The sequence below is a fragment of the Artemia franciscana genome, chromosome 6 (genome assembly GCF_032884065.1).
Source record: "Artemia franciscana chromosome 6, ASM3288406v1, whole genome shotgun sequence".
NCBI lineage: Eukaryota > Metazoa > Arthropoda > Branchiopoda > Anostraca > Artemiidae > Artemia > Artemia franciscana.
The window spans coordinates 34480155-34502202 of record NC_088868.1 but is presented as its reverse complement, the minus strand read 5'-3'; the positions used below and the strand labels follow the sequence as shown (position 1 = coordinate 34502202).

General features: G+C 36.2%; 1 protein-coding gene across 1 annotated transcript; it reads left to right on the top strand.

The window, feature by feature from the left end:
• Window positions 1-308: 308 nt before the first annotated feature.
• On the top strand, window positions 309-21762 carry LOC136028346 (uncharacterized). Its single transcript, XM_065706133.1, has 3 exons — window positions 309-440; window positions 8447-8690; window positions 21222-21762. Exons 1-3 carry the CDS (start codon window positions 340-342, stop codon window positions 21534-21536), a joined length of 660 nt encoding a protein of 219 aa, XP_065562205.1. The 5' UTR covers window positions 309-339; the 3' UTR covers window positions 21537-21762.
• The last annotated feature ends 286 nt before the right edge of the window (window positions 21763-22048 follow it).

Genomic DNA, 22048 nt, shown 5'->3' with positions numbered 1-22048 from the left:
TTATCGAAGAATAATTAGAAAGAAAGTGAGAAATAACCACAAGGAAATTTTACGGCAATTCCACAAGTTGAACGTCTATTGTAAAAAATCAAATGGACTGAGTAACTTTGATTTTAATCAGCAAGATCAATGAAACATTTTTGAAGACAAACGACCACTACCACCCTATGCATCAGATACTGAAAACTTTCTCAGTTGTACATTTGGATTACATATCTTTTCTCCAAACGAACTCATTGGCAAGCGAAACGAAAGAAAATTTGCCGCAAAATCTAAGACAATTAACAAAATTTGGCAATGCTGTCTGAGTTTTAGCGGAGTAACTTAAAAATAAAAAAAATGGTTTCTGTTGAAGACAAAACACTAGGGCTGAGAATCACCCATTTAAATTCGTTGGCAAGAATGAATGATGGCAGCCCTTATTTAATAAGTAACTATCTGTAAGTGTCTGATAGCATCACTAGTTTAATGTCGAAGTTTGGTAAGATCCTAAAACTTAGAAAAGTATCAAGGACAGTCCTATGGTCTGGGCCTAGTTCCTGATAGTTTAATGTATAAATCCAAAGATAGAAGGTTCAATAATGCTTACAGCTATTTTCATCCTTTAATAGTCCCAAATAATATATTTATTGTTGTTTTTGTCTTCTAAAGTGTTATGTCTTTTTTGTTAGCTAGTATAGTTCCTGCATTTTAACCTGTTGAAAAATAGTCCTCCTTATTAATCTTAATAGAATTGCTGGATAAAAATATTGCTAAAACATGATTTGGAAATGTTAAAACATGATTTGTTAAAACATGATTTGGGGTAATAGTAGAAGAAAACATAGCCTAATATTTTTCATCAGACTTAATAGAAATATTCTGTGTATGATAGAGTGATTGTGATATTTAGAATGAAAATAATTAAGGAGTCTAATAGTAATGCAATTATTTGTTAACATGTTTCCCTTAGAAGTGGTCACTAAAAATTTCCCATGAATTCTTGTCAACCCTGAATATATATAAGGCCCTACATCAAGTGCTTTCTCATGGTAGGTTACTAGGATAGTCCCACTAAAAATATAAATCTGATTCTTTAACTTAGTTAAGCAGAAACTTCCAAAACCATAGGCTACATGTCATACAAAAATCAGGAAAACATATGAATTCAGTTTTTAATGAAAAAGATGGTCAAGGAAGGTAAAAAGTACTTACACTCTTGGGTGCCATGTTTGAGAATAAAGCACATATAAAAATTAAGCAGAAAATAAGCATCAGATATATCTAGAAAGTCTAGCTTTTTTATTTCTTAAGCAAAAGACAGACACACTAAATTAGCTGGCAGTAAAAAGTATAAAAAAGAGAGCCATCTGAATGATTGAAACTATGCAAGAATATAACCTTAGCATCTTGTTTCTAAATAATAATTAAAATGAAATATACATCTCCTCTGTTGACAATCTCTATCTCCCCTTTGGACAAGCTCTGTTTTTTAGGGGAGGTAGTAACCATTTTTTGTTTATTATCTGTTTAATGAATAAATCCTTCTCTCTATTGTACAGGGTTTGTCTGGAAAGTAATAGGACTGATTTTATTCCTTTGCAACTGTATCTTGTGTACACTGACTGGATTCAGTAGAGGACATTCCTAGCTAACAAATGAGTAGCTGGTCAGTTCTCTACATGCACCTAGAGAGTCAAGACAGGCAGTTTTGTGTGACATGTTTCTGTGAGTGATGTAAGCCAAAAAATACAGTGTTCATTAGAGCAGAGGTATATTACCTTAAATTGCAACTTGGAGTAATTGAAGGATTTTCTATCCTGTAGCATTGCTCAGCATTTCTTCAAAAATTGCCATGTGGGTTGATTTGGAATTGTTTTGAATATTAAGTTGGTTTTATTGACTAGGGTTTATGCTCTGGTCTGGGACTCCAAGGTGTCCCATTCCAGCCTCCATTCCTTATTGCCTCCATTCCTAGTGACATTAATCATGTCACCCCTTTTTCTTTGGTAAGTCATACTGCATAAGTTCAGAGTTTGCAGTCTCATTGGGTAAGGAAGATGTTAACACCCATCTACTATCTTTGATGCTCTCCTCTGTACTTTCTCTATCATGTCCCTGTCCACTTTGTAGAAGAGAGATGCAATTGACATGCCAGTTTCTAGCCTTGGTCTGACAAGACTCTTGTATAGCTTGGTGATTTTTCATGGAGATCTAGTTGTGAATGTTTGTTTAATTGTCCCTAAAGCATGGTTTGTGCTAGCTACAATATTTTCAGTATGACTTCAAAACTTTAACTGGCAGTCAACTATGACACCCAAGTCTCTTTCCTCTGTAACTGCAACTAGGGGTCATCTTTGACCAGTTATTTCGTTTTGCATGGTGTAAATATGTTTTTGATTTTTATTGCCAAAATGTAAAACTGTGCATTTACTTTTTTAAATTCATTTAATTAAATTCAAGTAGCCATTGTCTAGCTCAGTCATTCAGCTTGTCAAGATTGGCTTGGATTGAGTCAGCCTCTGCCCAAGATGATACTGCCCTGATGAGCTTAGAACAATCTGCATAGAGTGTGAGAAGAATTTCAGAGTATTTCAGTAAGTAAGTAAGTAATCAGATTAACAGCGCTTCTTGACTATTAAGGTCCCTGCATTGGCCCTGCAGTGCATTGCTGCAGCATGATTCAATCTCTTGGTCCCATATTACCAAGCTAAGGTCAAACCCACTGCACCACCACAGGACCAAGGTGGAGTATTTCAGGAGCATCATTGATATATATGTTGAAAAGTGATGGCCCAAGCATGGTTCCTTGGGGAACTCTGCTAAGAACAGGTATAGGTGATGATAATACACATACTCCTTTATCATTAATAACAGCAACTCTTTGGGTTTGTTCTCCCAGGAAGTCTACAATCCATTCAATGATGTCTGAGTGAATGCGACAAGCTTGAAGCTTTCTTGTCAGCCTTAGGTGTGTAATTTTGTTGAAAACTTTTGCTTGATCCAACAAAATCATGTCCATGGGTGTCCCTTTTTCCAGTAGTTTGGTGACTTCATTGTATGACTGTATTAGGGTTGTGTCCATGGAATGGCCATTTCAGAAGCCATGCTGATTTGGAGACATGATGTTGTTGTATTTCAAGTGCTTAGTGACAGCATTGTTTATGATTCCCTCAGGAATATTTGATACTGATATTAGACTTATTTTAGTTACTGATATTAGACTTATTGGCCTATAATTTTTAGCTTTGTCTTTGGAGCCTTTCTGGTGTAATGGTATAACAGTAGCTTTTTTCCAGTCAGAGAGGACAGCTTTTTCTTTTAGTGATTTCTTGGAGATTTTTGAGGATATGAGTTCAGCAGTCTCTTTGAGTAGTCTTGGGTGTAAACCATCTGGTCCTTTTGACTTTGATGTGTCAAGATTTTTCAGTTGTTTTTGGACATCTGACTCAAAAATGACAACCATTGGCATTGTTACATTGACAGGATGTTCCTGGTTATCTGGGATGTTTCTAGAGTTTTCCACCTTGTAGACTGAGGAATATTGTTTGTTTAAGGTTTCTGCTATCTCTGCATGATCAGTGATTTTGCCAGATGGTGTGGTTAGGTAGGGAATGGAATGTTGTCTTGGCTTTGCTGATGATACATAGTTCCAGAACTTCTTTGGATTAGTTTTAGTTTTTGTAGCAATGATATCTTCATGTTTTTTATAGAATATCATGTAATCTTTTTCAGTCTATTCCTTGCTTTTTTGAATTTATCATATTGTTTTCGAGAATTGGTTCGCCTGTATTTTGCCGAGTATCTGTTCTTTCTGTTCATTTCCCGTTTTATGGACCTTGTCAAGTAAGGTAGGGTGCATGGCCTCTTCATATATGAGACAGTGGTACATGTCTCCTCGTGCTTTAGCATTATTTCCTTGAAGAGATTCCAGCTCTCGTTGCTTGACTTTTGCTCAAACAGTGCTTCCCAGTCGCCATTTTGCGTTCTCCTTAGTTCCTTGCGGATTTTCTTGTAATTGATATATCTTCAGCAAATATGGTTGGAAGAGGGTGGTGACAGTTGGAGAGTTGTTTAGAGACGTACATGATCAATTGCACCAATCAATGGTAAATGATTGATACTTAGAATTTGATCTGGGTTGTATGTGATTACCAGATCAAGTAGCAAGGGTATTTGTCCATCTCTGAACCTTGTTGGTGATTCAGTGGATTGATATAGCGTATTTTTTGCTAGGTAAGTGAGGAAAGCAGAGTTTATAGCATGACCCTCATGATACTGGGGGGAATACCCTAAGCCATCAACCCAACTGACTTGAGGAAGGTTAAAATCTCCAATTATTAAAAGGTTCTTTGGCTTCTTATCTTGTAGCAACTGCAGGGCCCTAAAAAGTGCCAGTTCAGACTCTATTAGGTTTGGGCAACTTGGGCTCTGGTAAAATGTGACTAAAACTAGGCTTTCTCGGGGTAGCACAATCTCTATTGCCAAATATACAACCCAATCCAAAATTTTATTAAGAGAGATTCTGCTTACCAATAAGGTTGCATTCACATAGACTGCGATTCCTCTTCTCGGTCATCTTGTAAATTTGTAAATAGGAAATATCCAGCAATTCCAATGTGGGCATTGTTCAAGGGGTTATTTGTATTCTTTGGCTTAATTTCAGCTACACAAATCACATCATGATTATTTTTTGCTGCTAAGATCTGTAACTTGGTTAGTTTATTTGGCAAGGAGTCTACGTTTGTGCTCAGCACTTGGAGAAACTGAGAGCGATGACTTTTAATGTTTTGTACTAGATCACTTGGACTACTATCACTTATTTCACTAGGTGTTTGGGCATCTTCATAACTTGTGGATACCATATCCCTTTCCGAATCTGTTCATCTATTGTAACTAAAGTCTAAATATTTTGAACTATTGGATCTATTTACACTAGTGGGGAAGGGAAAGTTCCCAACCCTGCTCACTGCTGGTTTTTTGGGACAATGCAACTCTTATGGATAACAAGGTCTTTTTCAACATTTCGCAGCTGGTCCTTTAATTCTTTCACTAGCTTCGCTCGCTTCTCTCTGTCCTCCCTGCTTACATCACTTCGGTACTGAATCGTCTCCTTTTTCAAAAAGGAGATTTTAGTGATTTCCTTTTTATCATAATGTTGGGGATGGTAAGTATCACTGGTGCTATTTTTGTGGCTGTTGTCTGGCAACAATCTGGTTATTCTTAGGTATCAAGCCCTTTACATTTGTGAAATGAAATTCTGGAAGTTTATAGGAGGTTTTTAGATGCTTGCTGATGAACTTTATATCAGCCTGTTCCTTCTCCTGGCTTGTACCCCGCTCTAGCTAGGGAATTCCATGAGCTATGATATTTAGCCTTCAGTGCCACCTATCATGGTCTCTTCTTATTTTGTCTCTCATTTCTTCGTGGGCTTCCGATTTGTGACGGGCCAAACAAACGGGCTTCCGTTTGTTTGGGTTTCCTTCAGCACTTTTAGTTCTTCTCCAACGAGGTATTTGACTTGTGTTTCCATGTCAGCTTTTTTGCACTTTTTCAACAATTCTATTTCAATTTCTGAAACTCTTTCAGCGACTGAATAAACCATTATAGTCATTTCTGCAAGCAGTTCAGTTTTTAGGCAATCAATTTGTTCTTTCACAGTCGTGTTTACGTCCTCAGTTTACGGCAGCACTTTTTCTTGTGGGGTCGGCTAAACAAAGGGGGTAATACCAGGCGAATGATGACCCAGCACTTAATTTGTTTATAAGGTTGTACCTGGATTCTGTCATTTCAATACATGAAATGCATAGCCACTTTTCACATCTGTCATACAACATTGCTTTAGCATCATGTTTTAATTTCATATTGCAGCCCACACAGGGGTTCTCTCCATTTTTTTTGTGGGGACACTTGCTTTCTTTTTCCCATTATCTTTAACCTTATTCCGGTCATTCCGATAAGGCTATTGACCTTATTCGATTCTCTATCAAAACTTCTGAAATATGCAGGATGGATTCACAATGGAACTTGCTCTTGGGATCGCAACCATCAACGATTTTTGGACCTGTGGGAGGTGCGGATACCCGAATCACCTATCCTCAGCAGTTAAAGATTGGGTTAAAGAAGGGTTAAAGATTGTGACTATCCAACAGCAACTGTTAATGACATGGTGAGAGAGTGGATTGTTTGTTGGATCCTATCACCCAAAAATCCGGGAGAAACTTTTGTCAGAAGGCGGTACATTAGGACTGTCAAAAGCCATTGAAATTGCTAGAGCCCACGAAACAACACAGGCACAGCTCTCAACAATGGCAGATGTTTCAAAAGATATGAAGATTAAACAGGAGATAGATACTCTGCAGAAAAGGAAGCAGTACCAGCCAGTATATGCATCTCAGTTGAGGCAATGTTACTTCTGTGGAGGACAATACGATCAGAATCATAAATGCCCAGCTAAAGGGAAGATCTGTTCAAGTTGTGGACGTACAACTCATTTTGCTCAAGTTTGTTGAAGCAAACCAGTGCATGCCATTGAAAGTGGAAATGCACCTCAGACCAAACAAGTGTTCATTGATACACTATTTGTGGAATATGTTGGAGATATTAACGCAACCAACTGCTGAAGTCATTGTGAATAAACAGGAATGGACGATCAAATTCAAAATCAGCTCTGGGGCGGAAGCCAATGTCATTTCAATAGATCTGTTCCAGAAAATTGTCCCCAGACCTGAGTTGAAAGAAACCAAGCAAATTCTGGTTGCATATGAAGGTACGAGAATCCCAGTAGCTGGGACGTGCATGCTGTCATGTGCATACAATAAGGCTGCCTCAGGAAGATATGAATTTTTTGTTGTAAGAACCAGAGCCATGCCAAAACTAGTGTATGAAGCATGTGTTGACATGGGTCTGGTGAAACTGGCAGGAACTGTTGAACAAAATCATGAAACGCCTTTCATCCAAAAGATAAAAAAAGATTAAGCCGACGTTTTCACCAGTATGAAACTGTAGCGACGAGCTACAGGGTGAATGCAGCATACATCTGAAGCCAGGCGCTGTGTCAACTGTACATCCAGTGAGACATATACCATTTGCCCTTCATGACAAGCTGAAAAGTGAGTTAGAACAGTTGGAAAAACAGGGTATCAGACAAAAGGTCACAACTCCAATGGAGTGGGTGAACTTGATTGTCACTCTTGAAAAACAAGATGGTTCTCTGCGTTTGTGTTTAGATCCAAGAGATCTAAATAATGCTATAAAATGATTCTATCACCCCATGCCAACTTTTGATGACGTTGCTGCACGGCTCAATGGTCACAACAGATTCACCAAACTAGATGCCAAGTCTGGATATTGGATGCTCAAACTATCAGAACAAGCATCAATAATGACAACTTTTAATACACCGTTCAGAAGGTATCAATACATGAGGATGCCGTTTGGCATTGTCTGTGCTCAGGACATCTTCCAACAGAAAATGGAGGGAACATTCAGCAATCTAGAGGGACTAGGTGTGATTGTGGACTAGATAATAGTATCTGGTAAGGATGACGAGCATCATAGAAACCTTGTATGTGTTCTGGAGAGGGCCAGAAAGGAAGGAGTAAAATTCAACTCTAAGAAATGTATATTTGGTGCTCCCAGTATATCTTATTTTGGCCACATCATCACAGCTGAAGGTATAAAACCTGATCCAAGGAAAGTTCAAGCTATAAAGGACATGCCATATCCTACAAGCAAGGAAGAACTCATGACGTTCTTAGGAATGGTCAATTTTCTATCCCATTATGTCCTACAAGGAGTATGAATGATGTTTTTTATGTTGTGTGTAATTTGTTATTTGTTATTATTCTGTACTTAATTTATTCAAATGGTCCCATCATAATTAGGAGCGCAAATTGGGGGCGGGGACTAATGGCCTCCCCCTATATTTAAATAACAATACTTTTGTGTATTTTCAATGAAAAAAAAATGCCAATTATCTTTGTTTAATTTTAATGTTTGTCCCCTATTTACATTTTCATGAATTGAAACCCCTGATCACAAGTGTTAAAGTAAGATTTCTAGACTTAAGTTTATAACCACAATTTTTTTATTGTCACGTCCTCTCACGTTGTGTATACCCTAATGGCCGTATTTTCCTTTTCAATAAATCGGTTCCATTGATTCCAATTTGCAATTGAAAGCGAAAAGTATCCAGAGCAGAGGAAGCAGAACCATGATGAAATAGTTTAAAATCTAATTTATTCTGACGAGTATTTGATAGCCTAAAACTAAAGAGCATAAAGAAAATTTATGCAAAAATATTTGATAAAGCGATGTAAATTTTGTAAATAAAGATCCTTAATTCTTGGTATGCTTTACTAGAACATTTGATTTTTGTGTTCTTGGTTACTGCTTTCTTCTTATAGTCAAAAATGAAAACTACTAGAAAAGGTTGTTACAAACTGAAAAAATCAAAATATTTCAGGAACAAAATGGAGGCTCTAAAAGCTATTTCCAAGACAAATAAGATCCATTCACCAATCAACAAACTTAAACATTGTCCAGCCTGTTTGATACCGTTTTCCTATGGTAATTTCATCCATACATTGAAGCAACCAAAATCAGCAAATTCAAAACTAAGAAGACTGTTAAGACAACAAAAGGAACAGCAGCTCAATAGTAAAGAAAGGAAGAAACTGAAGTACCTTAAGAAGAAATCTAGGAATCTGGTAAGTTGATTTGTAAAAGTTTAGTAAGTTTGTTATTCGATACAAAGAAGAGTGACTGAATAGTAAAGCAAGGAGGAAATAAAAGTTTCTAAAAAAGAAACCTAGAAATTTGATAATTAGCTTGATAAGAAGTTTGGTAATTTGCAAAGAAGCCTGTAAAAACCTAGTTTTTCAATAAGAAACCTAGAAATTTGGTAATTAGTTTGGTAAGAAGTTTGGTAATTGGGTAAGAAGCCTGTTAAGTAAACAAAAAGAACAGTGACTGAATAGTAAAGAAAGGGGGAAATTAAAGTTTATAGAAAAGTAACCTAGAAATTGGATAATATGCTTGGTAAGAAGACTTTTAATTCGACAAAGAAAATATCACCCGAATAGTAAGGGAAGAAAAAAAAATTAAAATATCTTCATAAGAAATTACAAAATTTGGTGAGTTGCTTGATAAGTTTGGTAAGAAGACTGTTAGTAAACAAAAAGAAGGGCAGTTGAATAATAAAGTAAGGAGAAAAGAGCAAGGGTGATAGTTTAGTTGTGAGGGTGGGGACCAATCTGGAATCCTAATTCTTGCAGGAGCTCATTTAGGAGTGAAATATTTAAAGTAATAGCAGTGATTCATTATATGACTTTCTAATGTTAAATACAATTGGTTTTAAATTTAATTGAAAAATTAAGATGCTATTCTAGTACTGAGAAGAAAAAACACAAGAATTTATGTAAACAAATGTGTTTCTGACAATACATTTAGTTGTGCTACTGTAAAAAGATTCATATTTTTGTTATTTTAGTTTTAAGATAATTTGATTTAAAGTTATAGACTGTAGTTTTTTGGATAAAACTCCTGAAACACTGATTAAAGCTGAAAAATTCAGCCTTTTTTTCAGTAAACCACGAATGGCAAGTTAGCTTCAGAGGATTTGGGGAAAGAGGGCTGTTATTTACATTAGTTTCTATATATATATATATTTTTCAATCTTCACATCAATTGCCTTTAAAATGAGCCATTAAGCAGCTCCCTACGATGTTAACCAGCTTGGTGAACTTTAAGTACTATTTGTGAAACACATGCGTAATTTGTTTCAGTTTTAGACTTCTATGTAGATATTATCTTTAAATAAACCTTAAAGTATCGAAAAGCATCGATCATGGATCTGTCTTGTCAGTTTTTCATTGAATCAGATAAAGGAATTTTCTACGATATAACTGACCAAAATCCATAAAAAAATCTTTATTTTTTTAAAAAGCTCTTTGCTGGTAAATTTACTTTCAGCTTAATTTGCTCCTCAGTACTGATTGTTTAGCATTAAGTGGGAAAAAAGTAAAAAAAAAATAATTGGAAAATGGCCTAATCCCTAGTGAATTCGTAAGCAAGTTTACAATGCAAAATGCACCTCCCCCTTATCCAGGTGTGATCTATGTACTAGGTACCCTGCTTACTAGGCAACATAATATCACTTCCATTTCTTTTTATCTAAATACTACTGCTACTACTATTAACAACTCACCACAGTGCCAAACCGCCTGAGGCCAACACAGCTACACACCCTCCTCCTCAGTCCCAAGTGAGGTAGAAACAAACAATTGTAGTTAGAAGAGGTTAACCAGAACTACTATTTTAGTGGTAACAGATTATTGAATTATCTTATTCAGTAAAAAAAAAAAAAAAAAAAAAGAAACATGTTTTTCTAGAATGATCCAGCCCCTGATTTGTTTGTAAAAAGAAACTTCATATTTAAAAAATATAACCTATTAATCAAGGAGGCACACTCGTGCCTCTATAAAGAGGCGACACACGACAATGTTAAGCGATCTTCGGTTCCAGTGGTCGCAGACGGATGGGGAGGGATGCATTTCGTAGCCCGAGCTCCAACTAAGAAACCTGCAAAATTTCATCCCCCTCCAACTTTTTCTTCATGGGGAAAATCTGGCCGAAAGTTTCGACCTGTCAACCCAAGCCCCCCTTTAACGTTGTCCGATCGGGCTGAAATTCACAAGTTAAGGTCCCCTAGGGCCCAGGAGCTTATCCGCGAAATTTCAGCTTGATCCGATAACTCCTTCCCTGTTTTCCAGAAACCACGCATAGCCACTTAAAATTCATTTACTTTTTTTTCGCCACGCCTACAGGTCACATCCGACATCGGATCTGGGTGTACGAAGACTCATTCGATGCGGAATTCTCCGAGTAAGTGCCCATGAAAGTTTCGTAGGAAAATCTTAACCCCCCCAAAGTTTCGACCCTCCAACCCCCCCACCCCTTTTAACGTTGTCCGATCGGGCTGAAATTCACAAGTTAAGGTCCCCTACGGCCCAGGAGCTTATCCGCGAAATTTCAGCTTGATCCGATAACTCCTTCCCTGTTTTCCAGAAACCGCCCATTAGCTATTTAAATTAACGGATTTCTCTCCATAAGAGCCCATGTTAATTTGAAATTTTTAAAAGCTATTGAGAAGTTATATTTACACACATGCAAGTTATTAGCTCAGTTGGTAGAGTGTGAGACTTTTAATCCTCTGGTCAAGGGTTCAAGTCCCTTACGGGCGATTTTTTTTCACAACATCAAAAAAATTTTGATAACACCTGGACAGCTTATCATTTGAGAGATAACAGAATATTAGCTTCTTATGAGCAAAAGAAACATTTCGGTCATTCTATCTATTTTTTTTTCTATTTTATACAATGATTTAAAAGCGGGGGTGGGTTCCTCTCCTAATTCCTGTACGAGGAGTACAGGAACTATTAAATTACATCCACCATGGATTGTAGAAAAACGTACAGAATTAATATGAAAAAAAATTAAACCTGTACAAAAGAGTCTTTAAAAGCGGGGGGTTTGCCTCTCCTAATAGTCTTCTTATAGTCCTAATAGTCTAATAGTCCCATGTTAATTTTTGAAATTCTTAAAAGTTACGAATATCAACATTCAAGTACATCAAAATAATCAGCTCGGCACGGCGAGAATGACTGCAAGCATCATAAAAATCCAGCTCCATTCCAGAAAAATTTTTGATAACACCTGGACAGCTTATCATTTGAGAGATAACAGAATATTAGCTTCTTATGAGCAAAAGAAACATTTCGGTCATTCTATCTATTTTTTTTCTATTTTATACAATGATTTAAAAGCGGGGGGGGGTGGCAGCCACCCAAGTTCCTCTCCTAATTCCTGTACGAGGAGTACAGGAATTATTAAATTACATCCACCATGGATTGTAGAAAAACGTACAGAAATAATATGAAAAAAACTTCGTTTTCTTAAAGAGTTAAAGAGGCTGCGTCCCAAAGTCGAACCTTAAAACGTACAGGAATTAGAAGAGGCAGTTTGGGGGCTGCCGCCCCCCAAACCCCCAGCTTTTAAAGACTCTTTTGTACAGGTTTCTTGTTTTTTTGCTAACCCCCAGCTCTTGGCTTCGGAAAGGCCCTCTTTTAATTAACAAAAAATTGAAATGAATGAATAATGGAATAACTTCGAAAAATGTTAAACACAAGAGGACAGGAGAACCATTGCGCCGAAACTAGTAATTAGTAACAATGAAGTCCCCCCCCCAAAAAAAACCTGTACAAAAGAGTCTTTAAAAGCTGGGGGTTTGGGGGCGGCTGCCCCCCAACTGCCTCTTCTAATTCCTGTACGTTTTAAGGTTCGACTTTGGGACGCAGCCTCTTTAACTCTTTAAGAAAACGAAGTTTTTTTCATATTATTTACTGTATAGAATTGGGAGTCTTGCTATAGTTGGTATATAGCAAGTATTACCAGTTTCCACCTGAGGAGTGGCGCTTGTCGAGGAAATTATAGCCTAGTAAACGACACAGCATTCGCACGGGATTCGGATTAACGGATAATTCTTCTGGGCTTGGTCTGTTTTGGGGGACGTTTTCGGGCTGAAAACGCCTAAAACGCTCTTCCTAGCTAATTTATCTACTATGGGTTGCCTCCTCATAGTAGTATAATATTTGTAGGCATGAATATATAATGAGTCTGAAATATTAGGCTTAGATTGTGCATGTAGGATTCAGACCCTTGTTCATAGAAGAGTATCGCCAAGTACTGAAACCCATTTTGTGACCAATATGGGCCCAGGATTACACAAAGCCTCCATTCATACTGGAGGTCCAAGGGGATTCTTGCTGCCCGGCTCTAAGTCGGCTTAAGCGTTTCGGTGTAGACTTGAGAAGATGTGTTGGTCCTCATCCTCCACTGGTATCCGGGACCATTGCTTTTCCTGAGGCCAAAATAATTTCAATGATTTTAAGAATATGAAAATTGCAACTTGGAATGTTACAACGTTAAGAAATTACTATCGTGTTGACATTTTGACTGACGAACTCAGACGATTCGGACTGGACTTATTAGAAGTTTCAGAATCTCATATCCCAGGGGTAGGAAGCATGAAATTAAGCAATATAAAGTTTGTTTACTCAGATAGGAAGGATGGGGAACATTGACAGGGAGTATGGCTCATGATGAATAAATGCCAAGTTTGCTTAGTCTGGAAAGGTATTGACAAAAAAAATACTAATAGCTCATTTTATTACTAAAAAGTGCAGGATATCAGCTATAGTAGCATATTCCCCTGTAGAATTGACTGATGGAGATACTAGTGACTCAGATGAACTTTACTTACAGCTAGAGGAACAAATAGACTGGGTCCCACGTAGAAATATTGTGTTTTTACTAGAGGATTTTAGCGCCCAGGCTGGTAGAAATAGGGATAGACGGTATCCTAGTCTTGGTAAATTTGGTGTAGGAAAAGAAAAAAAAGAATAGCTACAGACTACTGTAGTTATAAACAAGACAGTATTTGGTCATAAAATGACCCCTATGTTAACATGGTATTCATGTAATGTTAAGAGAACTATCCTTATTGATTATATTATTGCAAACTGAAGACCGGTAGGATAAATACAAGATACTAGGGTATATATGAGTGCTGTTGTTGATGTTAAAAGTAAAGATCACCTTCTAGTAGTGTCTAGGGTTACTTTAAAGCTGAAATTTCGGAAGGATAACTACCTTGCGGGAAGTTATAACGTTAGTATTCTACAGGATGAGAATTTAAGGAAAATTTCCAGGAACAGTTGAATACTAAACTGGAGAGTTTGAAATTTGACAATGTGAAAGATGGGTGAAATAATTTTAGGAAAATAATTTGTGAAGTTGCTGATGGTATCTTAGGGAAGAAAGTTGGAATCTAGTTAGGAATATTAGTGAAAGAGCTTTATATCCAATAGAGAGAAGAGGCTTGTACAAGAATTATCTGAGTGATAGATCATATGAAGATAAGAGGAATGTAAAGAAAGTGGAAAAAGCAATAAATGTGAACTTAGGAGGTGTGAAGTGGAGATCATGTATAAGATTTCCGAGGATCTGGAAGATGCAGCTAGACGGCATAATAGTAAAGTACTGTCCTGGTATGCTAATAAATTGGGAGGGAGTAGTCAATCTGGACTTGTCCTGGTTAAAGACAGGAATGGAACCGCGATTAGTGATAAGGAAAGAGGCAAATAAAGATGGGCAGAACATTTTGAGAATGTGCTAAACCAGGACAGAGTTGCAGGGAAAGATATAAGGGAAAGTGATAAATCTTGTAATACCCTGGATGTGAAGAAAGATTTATTTTGTGAGTAAGAATTAGAGACATTACTAAAGGATTTAAAAAATCATAAGGCTCCAGGTGCTGATACTGTGGTAAATTAGTTTCTTAAATATGGTGGCTCTGAGGTTAGAAGTAAATTACTAATAATTATGAATATGACTTCTGGAAAAGGGGAAGTACCTAGTGATTTTAGGAAAACCTAAATTATACCTCTGTATAAGAAAGGTGATGAGAGTAAGTGTGGTAATTATAGAGGCGTTAGCCTGGTCTCTGTAGGTAGCAATCTACTTTGTAATATGATACTTTCTAGACTAAAATATACTGTAGCCTAAGTTATAAGAGTTATGTAGTTTTAGGAAGGGTAGAGAATGTGTCGATCAAATTTTCACTCTTAGTCTACTAATTGAGATGTGCCTGAGTTATCAAACACCCTTAGTCCTCAGTTTTATAGATTATGAGCCAGTGTTTGATTCAGCTGATAAAAGAGCTTAAGCAAAGGTCTTTTCTATGTATGGTATACCGGACAAGTATATTAAAATAATTAGTGCTATATACTTGACTTGCTTTATTAACTACTAATTACAAAAACTATACATACACACAACCACCCGGAGAAGGCTCAAACAGCCCGATGTTGGACGGCTGCAATCCTCTGATTCTCAACCTATTTATGTAAAAAACGAAAAATAAAGAAGAACAAAAACACTCTGACTCAATTAGCCTTTAATACCAAATATACATAAATAAAGGCTAACTATAATAACAAAAAACGAAAAAAAAATTATCTTCCCACTCCCAATAAATGTTTTTTAATTTTTACCTTAAATGACTAATGTGTTCAGCCGCCCTAATGCCAGCTGGGATATCATTCCAAATAGCCGGAGCTAAATTCCTAAATTCTGAAAGCTGCACATGTGGTATCTCGGTACTGAACAATAAAATTATCCGCCTGCCTAGTCTCATACCTGTGGAGTGAACAATTTACTCGAAAAAAAAATCGGTAAACACTGGAGGACATAGATCATTGCAACATCGATTCGCGAAAACAGCTGCTTGATAATCCTGAATCTGACCAATTAGAACATGACGCGGTATCATTCAAATTTTCTATATAATTACCAAGAAGACGTACTGTTTTATTTTGTAGTATCTGCACTCTTTTAAATTTTGCATAGAAATTACTAGATCAAAGGACACAACCATAAGAAATTTAAGACGCAACAGTGGTATGATACAATAATAAAAGAACTGATAATGGTAAAACATGCTTTAATCGACGCAAAATTCCCAAACCGCTAGCAACTTTAGCTGCAACAAGATCACTATGGTTCTTCCAAGATAGATTACAATCAAACTAGAATCCCAAACAACGCACTTCATGCACCTGTGACAAAGGCTTACCGTTAAAAAACATCTTTTTATTAACATATGGAGAATTGCCAACTCTCCTATAAATCATAAAAATAGTTTTATTTACGTTCACTGACAAAAGGCTCAAACTTGTAAATACAAAAATGACTTTAATACCCTATTTACTTTCAACAACAAATCATCGACCAATCGACTAGACACAGTTAAAGCAGTATTATCCGCTAAAGTCGTCATGAAACACTTCGCTAAGTAGAAACGCATTGAATAAAACATACACAAGGTATAGAAATGGTCCCAAAACAGACCCCTGAGGTACACCATACCTCACTTAAAAAGGAGAAGTAAACACATCATTCAATACAACTTGAATATATCTACCACTTAGAAAAACATCAAACCACTTCAAAGAGTTACCACGAACTCCCAGGGATTGTAGACGTTTGACTAGAATATTAAAATCCACTGTATCGAATGCTTTTCTAAAATTGATAAAAATAGTCAAAGGGATTTCGCCACCTTCCAAGCTTTTATTTACAGTATCACAAAGGGAATGCATGGCGTCCGACGTGATTGACCTTTCCGAAAGCCTAACTGGTTTTCATTTAACTCTCTGTTTTCATAAGGTGGTCATAAAGCCTTTTATGCAAACTTTTTTCAAATATTTTTGAAAACAAGGGTAGGATTGATTTGGGTCCATAATTTTCAATTTCTAGCTTAGAACCACCTTTGTGAAGGGAAGTTACTTTTGCCCGTCTTAGCGCATCACGGAATATACCGGTTTGATGGGAAAGATAGATTATATGGACTAGACATGGTATTAAGTAATACATCACTGACTTAAAAGTTTCCAGATTAATGCCATCTGTCCCTGCTGAATTCGATTTTATTGCTTTCACAACTTTAAAAATATTTCATCTCCAGTACAAGGCTGAAATTCAATTTCATTTCCAATTCCTCTATCATCCACAAATTAATATCTTCCAATAAATCATTATTAAAGTTCACTAACCCTTGCGCCTGTACATTTTGCAAACCACTTGAAAAAAACTCAGCAAATTGATTCGTGAAACTCATTTCATCATTAACAACTTCTCCTTGAATCAGTAGCGTATTGGGTGGAGCTTCTTTCTTCTTTCCCAATAGGTCATTCATAACCTTCTAAATTCCTTTAGTATTATCCTTATTTAAACTCAATTGGTTTGCAAAGTATTCTTTTTTAGCTTTTCTTCTTATCGAGTTTACTTTATTGCGTATTATTTTGAATTCTTCCAGTTTCTTGGCACATTCACTATTTAAATATTCCACATACAGTTGATTTCTTAAATCGGACGCTTTAAGAATTTCAATAGTTTTCCAGGGCTTCCTGGGCTCACGCTTACGTGGTTTTAAGAATTTCACTGGGCAAGTCTTATCATAAATTGGCTGTACGACCCCCATCATACGAGCAAATGCACCAGAAGCTTCATCTTTCACATCCATAATCTCACGAAAATCAATGGTACTCAACTCTTCGCCAAACCTCTGTAAATTCACCTTTTTCAACGACCTAGACTTCACTTTTTTTTTTATTTTATTGTTTTTTATTCGGCCACAAGATACCGCTCCAAAAACTGGGAAATGGTCCGAACAAGGGTATAGAACCACATCGCCATAACTACGGTTCAGATACTTTCAACCAACAAAAATATTATCAATGAGAGTGGCTGAATGACTCGTAACATGTGTTGGAATATCGACTAGGGGGAAAAGATCATGAGCAACCATCAAATTAAAAAAAAAAAAAGAAAAAAAAAATCAAAATTCACTTCATTCAATGTAAGCAGATCAAAGTTAAAATCACCCTTACAAATAAAATCTAAATCTGTCCGAGACACCGCACGTGCAAGTTGATTAAACCCACGCTCAAATTCTTCCCAGCTAAACCTGTCCGAGACACCGCACGCGCAAGTTGATCAAGCCCACGCTCAAATTCTTCCCAGCTAGCACTCGGTGGCTGATACACAACACTAATCAAAAATTTACTACTTCCCATATCTAATTCTAGACTAAAACTTTCGAAATTACCCTCTATCCAAAAATCAATATCATTTCTTACTTGGTGTGTCAACGACTTTGAAATCAAACACGAAATTCCCCCTCTATGAAGTGACGTCCGGTTTTTAGTCTCCAAATTATAATCAGAAAAAGATTACAATGAAAGAGAGTGTTCCTGCCTCAAAAAACTTTCACATATACCAATAAAACTAATCTTTCCTTGAGAATCAGAGTGAAATTGCAACACATCCTCATAACACGTGGTTAAGTGGCAATTCCAGGCCCAAAAACTTAGTAAATCGGCTTCCGCGGGGTTTAACTGCGAACATTAAACATAAGCACTGTTTCTCAACTGTTTAAATCTAACTTGGTTCATACACGGCTCAATATCAGTTGCTATTTGTGCCGAAAAAACCTATTCTAGTAGAAAAGGTCGGCTCACTAAATCATCCAGTATAGACACAGCGAGAATAAATGAAATCTCGAACCAAAACAAATCTCTCTAAATGAAAAAAATAAAAATAAATAAGAAAAACCAAAAACTAGGAGACCAATAATCGACATTTTTTTTAAAAATAATAATACATACTAATTCAAACACATTCAGCATGGGTCTTATTTTTCGCGCAGAATATTCACCTGGCGACTTCACTAATATGTTACCGCGGTCAGTCCATACATGTTAGATCCCTTGCGGCATTTAGCAAATCACGACGTCTCTTTGTAAGGGATTCCGACACAAAGATGCCCGAACCTACTAGTTTAGACTTCTCTGAGAACACATCTCGAGCAAATTCTTTGCCAACAAATCGCACTAGTACTGGGGCAACTTTCTCACTAGCAGTATGAGTTCCATTAATTCTAAACTGGAAAATATTTGATAATTTCCCAGAGGATATACCAGTAACACCCATTTGTGTCGAAAGGACATTGAGCACAGTCGTTTTAAGGTCAACTCCCGGCTGTTGAAACCGTTTAAGACCGTTGAAAACAAGACCGTTGTTTAAGACCGTTGAAAACAAGACTGTCCAAGATATTTTCTTGATCCATATCGTCCAGCTTGACTTCGATATATTCAATTCGATTCTCAAGATTAAGAATTTACAATCTACCTGCTTTCAGCTTTCGTTCGATGCTGTCTAAGATAGGGTTGAACTCAAGTGATACTGAATTGTACAACTCACTAATTATAGCCTCGGCAGAGTCTTTAAGACTTAGTTTTCACTAGGTCCTGTTCAGTGGCCGAAATTCGTGCAAATAAGGCAGACTGCGAACCGGTTAATGTAGCAGCTTCATCGTGTTTTTTTAGTGCAGCAAAGGCTTTTTAGGTCGACCTGTAAATGTTGGGAAAACGCTCAAGTTTATCAAAAGTGTTTTTAGCATTCTTCGTAGTTTCATTAAAAGCTTCGGCGACATTGTTTTCATACGATACAAGATTAATTTCTGAAACCATTTGCTTGCTATGATCCCCGTAACAGAAGATCAAATAGCTCGTTTGCTTTCCATCCCTTTTCATAACTTTTGGAATACAGGCCACAATGGATAGCCTGCAAATATAGCCAGTGCCAGATCAAATTGCTTATACGACATGATTAGTGTGAGCAGAAAAAACAAATCAGACTTATCTTGAAGGGGGCAGGCCCGCGGATGACGTTGGCAATCATCGCTTTTGCAGGGTGGCCCAGTGGACCGTGGAGGCCTGCAACTTGTTCACTACCGTACTCCTACATCCAATACAGCATAGTACCCGTTAATTAGCAAAATAAACAAATCCAATCTTTTTCGCACAATTTCACAGCAAATCCTTTGTTTACTTGGTACACAGTCACACACAGGTAGATCGGTATTTGTATGAGTGATGTACTTAATGCGATTCAATTTCTAGACTTTCATAATAGTTAATCATTGTAACTTTAAAAAATAATCCAATTATGTTCCCGCTTCAAGAGCTAGGTAATATCTAGATAGCTAGTTGAACACTGCTGCGGCTAAGGTAGGAAATGAGATTAGCAGTTGTTTTTGTGTTAAATCAGGAGCTATGCATCGTTGTTTTCTATCCCCCTTTATGTGGGTCGTTTTGATGAACTTTGTCTTAAGGAGCACAGGAAAGGTAACGGGAGAGCGCGAAATCAATTGGGGAAGAAAAACTTTCCTAGAGTTAGATTATGCTGATGATTTAAGCATCCTAGATGAAATTATGAGCAAATTGAATGAAATTGAGGTTTTGAAAATTCAGGGAGCTAGAATGGGTTCGAAAATCCGGGTTGCAGTGGTAGCTAGCAACCTAGTAATGGACGATAATGTCCACTACTAAGAAATATAGTAACCCTTAACTCCTAAAAATAGAGTCAGATCAAGACTAGAGGTACACTATTAGAACCGCCTTGTTCGAAGCCCCTATTTAGGAAACTTCCTGCCCCTTGGCTTAAACAACAAGGATAATATATTGGCTTGAAAATCAAGAAAAGTGGCTGTAGCCACGATATTCTGTATATACGGCATCTTTTTCCTCTTTTTTTCTTTGTTTTTCTCTTCAGATAGCTTGGCATTGGAACATCCTAAAGAATTATTTAATGACTCACTCTAAAGAAAATTGATCTAGTAAGAAACTTTTGTAATTAAAAACAGTAATTTAAAAATAAAATCAATTTTTTACGAAAAACTGTATTTTCTATAACACTGTATTATTAGCTTATATTATTAACATCAGGAATTTGTCACACCTACGTGCTTTTGTAATCAACAAAAAAAATTAAATAAAATCAATTGCATAAAGTATCATAAGGAAATCATAAGGGATCATAAAGGAAGACAATTACATAAAGGATCGAAATAGTTCATTATAGAAGGAGATTATTTAAATTTCATTACTTGTAGACGAAACCTAGTAAAAAACAAACCTCGGCACATACTAACTGAAAATTAAGATAATACAAGCATCTTCTGAAAAGTTGCTTGTCTATGCACAGTACCATACTTAGGATCATCTATTTCTATTCCGAATAAATTCAAGGTGATAAGTAATGTTTTCCGTTACCTGGATAGAACTGTATTTATTATAAATAAAAAAAATTATAAATAAAATATATAAATAAAAATATATAAATAATATATATAAAATATATAAATAAAATTATAAATAAAATGTATTTATTATAATAAAAATTTTTATTATTATAAATAATAAAAATTAAAGCATGGGATGGTCCTCCACTGTTTTACCTTGATTGATTTTATTATTGTTAATTATAGTCTTTTATTAGTAAGCATAATATTTCTGATTATTTTATCTAATTTATGAATTATTTAATTCTATTTAACTCTTCCTAACCTTTTCTTATTAATTTGATCTATAACTAATTCTATTCATATTTTAGTTCTTAGTTTAAGTCATTTTTGTTATTATTTTGAACTTCAATTAGGGATAGACAGTAAGCTTTCTCTCATTTCTCATTTCTTTTTCTCTCTTTCAGTTGTTCAATTATATTGGTTAGAATACTTATTTATCTACTTTAATTTCTAGATTTTGCTTCTTTTTTAGGTTATTGCCTGTTTGTTCTGCAAGCAAAAATCCAATTTTCATTTAGAAAGAGATCTACCAGAACTTGCCAATGAGAGAAAAGAATCAGTTAAGAAGAAGGTAACAAATATTAAGGCTGAATCAGCGATGGTGACTGGTGTAAGCAATGTTGGCTGCTATTTTAGAAAAAATGATATGTTTCTTAATGATGAAAGGAAAGAAGAACGGATAAATGCAAAGAAGAATGCAAGGAAAAATGAAAAGTTAAAAAGTATCTTAAAAGGAGCAGGGGGATTAAAGAACTCATCACTAATGAAGTTTCTAACTGGTCTTTAAAACTTCATATTCAAGCTTTGGGGGGGGGGGGAATTATCCCTCAAATTTGTCAAGAGGACCCCTCGTTCGAAAATGTGTCCCCTGAAATTGTTCTCTTTTACTTTTCGACTTCTTCCATGGAGTATAGTCCTCCGATATCCTTTCTCTCCAATAGGCCTGGACCTCTGTTGGTATTCTTGTAAGGTATAATTGAAATCCGAAAGTAAGAATAAATTTGTTTGTAATATTTTTGATTCTCTTTATCACTATGAATGCTCAGACCTATGTAGACCTCGAATCACCAGGAATATAGGCTTTTCGTATTTGAGTCGTGGATGCACAGAGAAGGGGACTTTAAAAGGGAGTCCCTTGACTAAAATTTTGATAACATCCATAATCTACCTAAAATGCTGATGGAATACGCTTGGTAGTGTGTAAAGCTCTGATCTGACTTCGAACATATCGGACAAGCGATTTTTCTTCGACTCGAAAAGTGATTTTAACAACTAAATTGTAGATTCTGAACCTTAGAT

Coding starts and splice junctions, on each gene's coding strand:
- LOC136028346 (XM_065706133.1), top strand. CDS start 340: ATGGTTTCTGTTGAAGACAAAACACTAGGGCTGAGAATCACCCATTTA. Junction 441..8,446: donor TATTTAATAAGTAACTATCT/GTAAGTGTCTGA, acceptor AAAATATTTCAG/GAACAAAATGGAGGCTCTAA. Junction 8,691..21,221: donor AGAAGAAATCTAGGAATCTG/GTAAGTTGATTT, acceptor CTTCTTTTTTAG/GTTATTGCCTGTTTGTTCTG.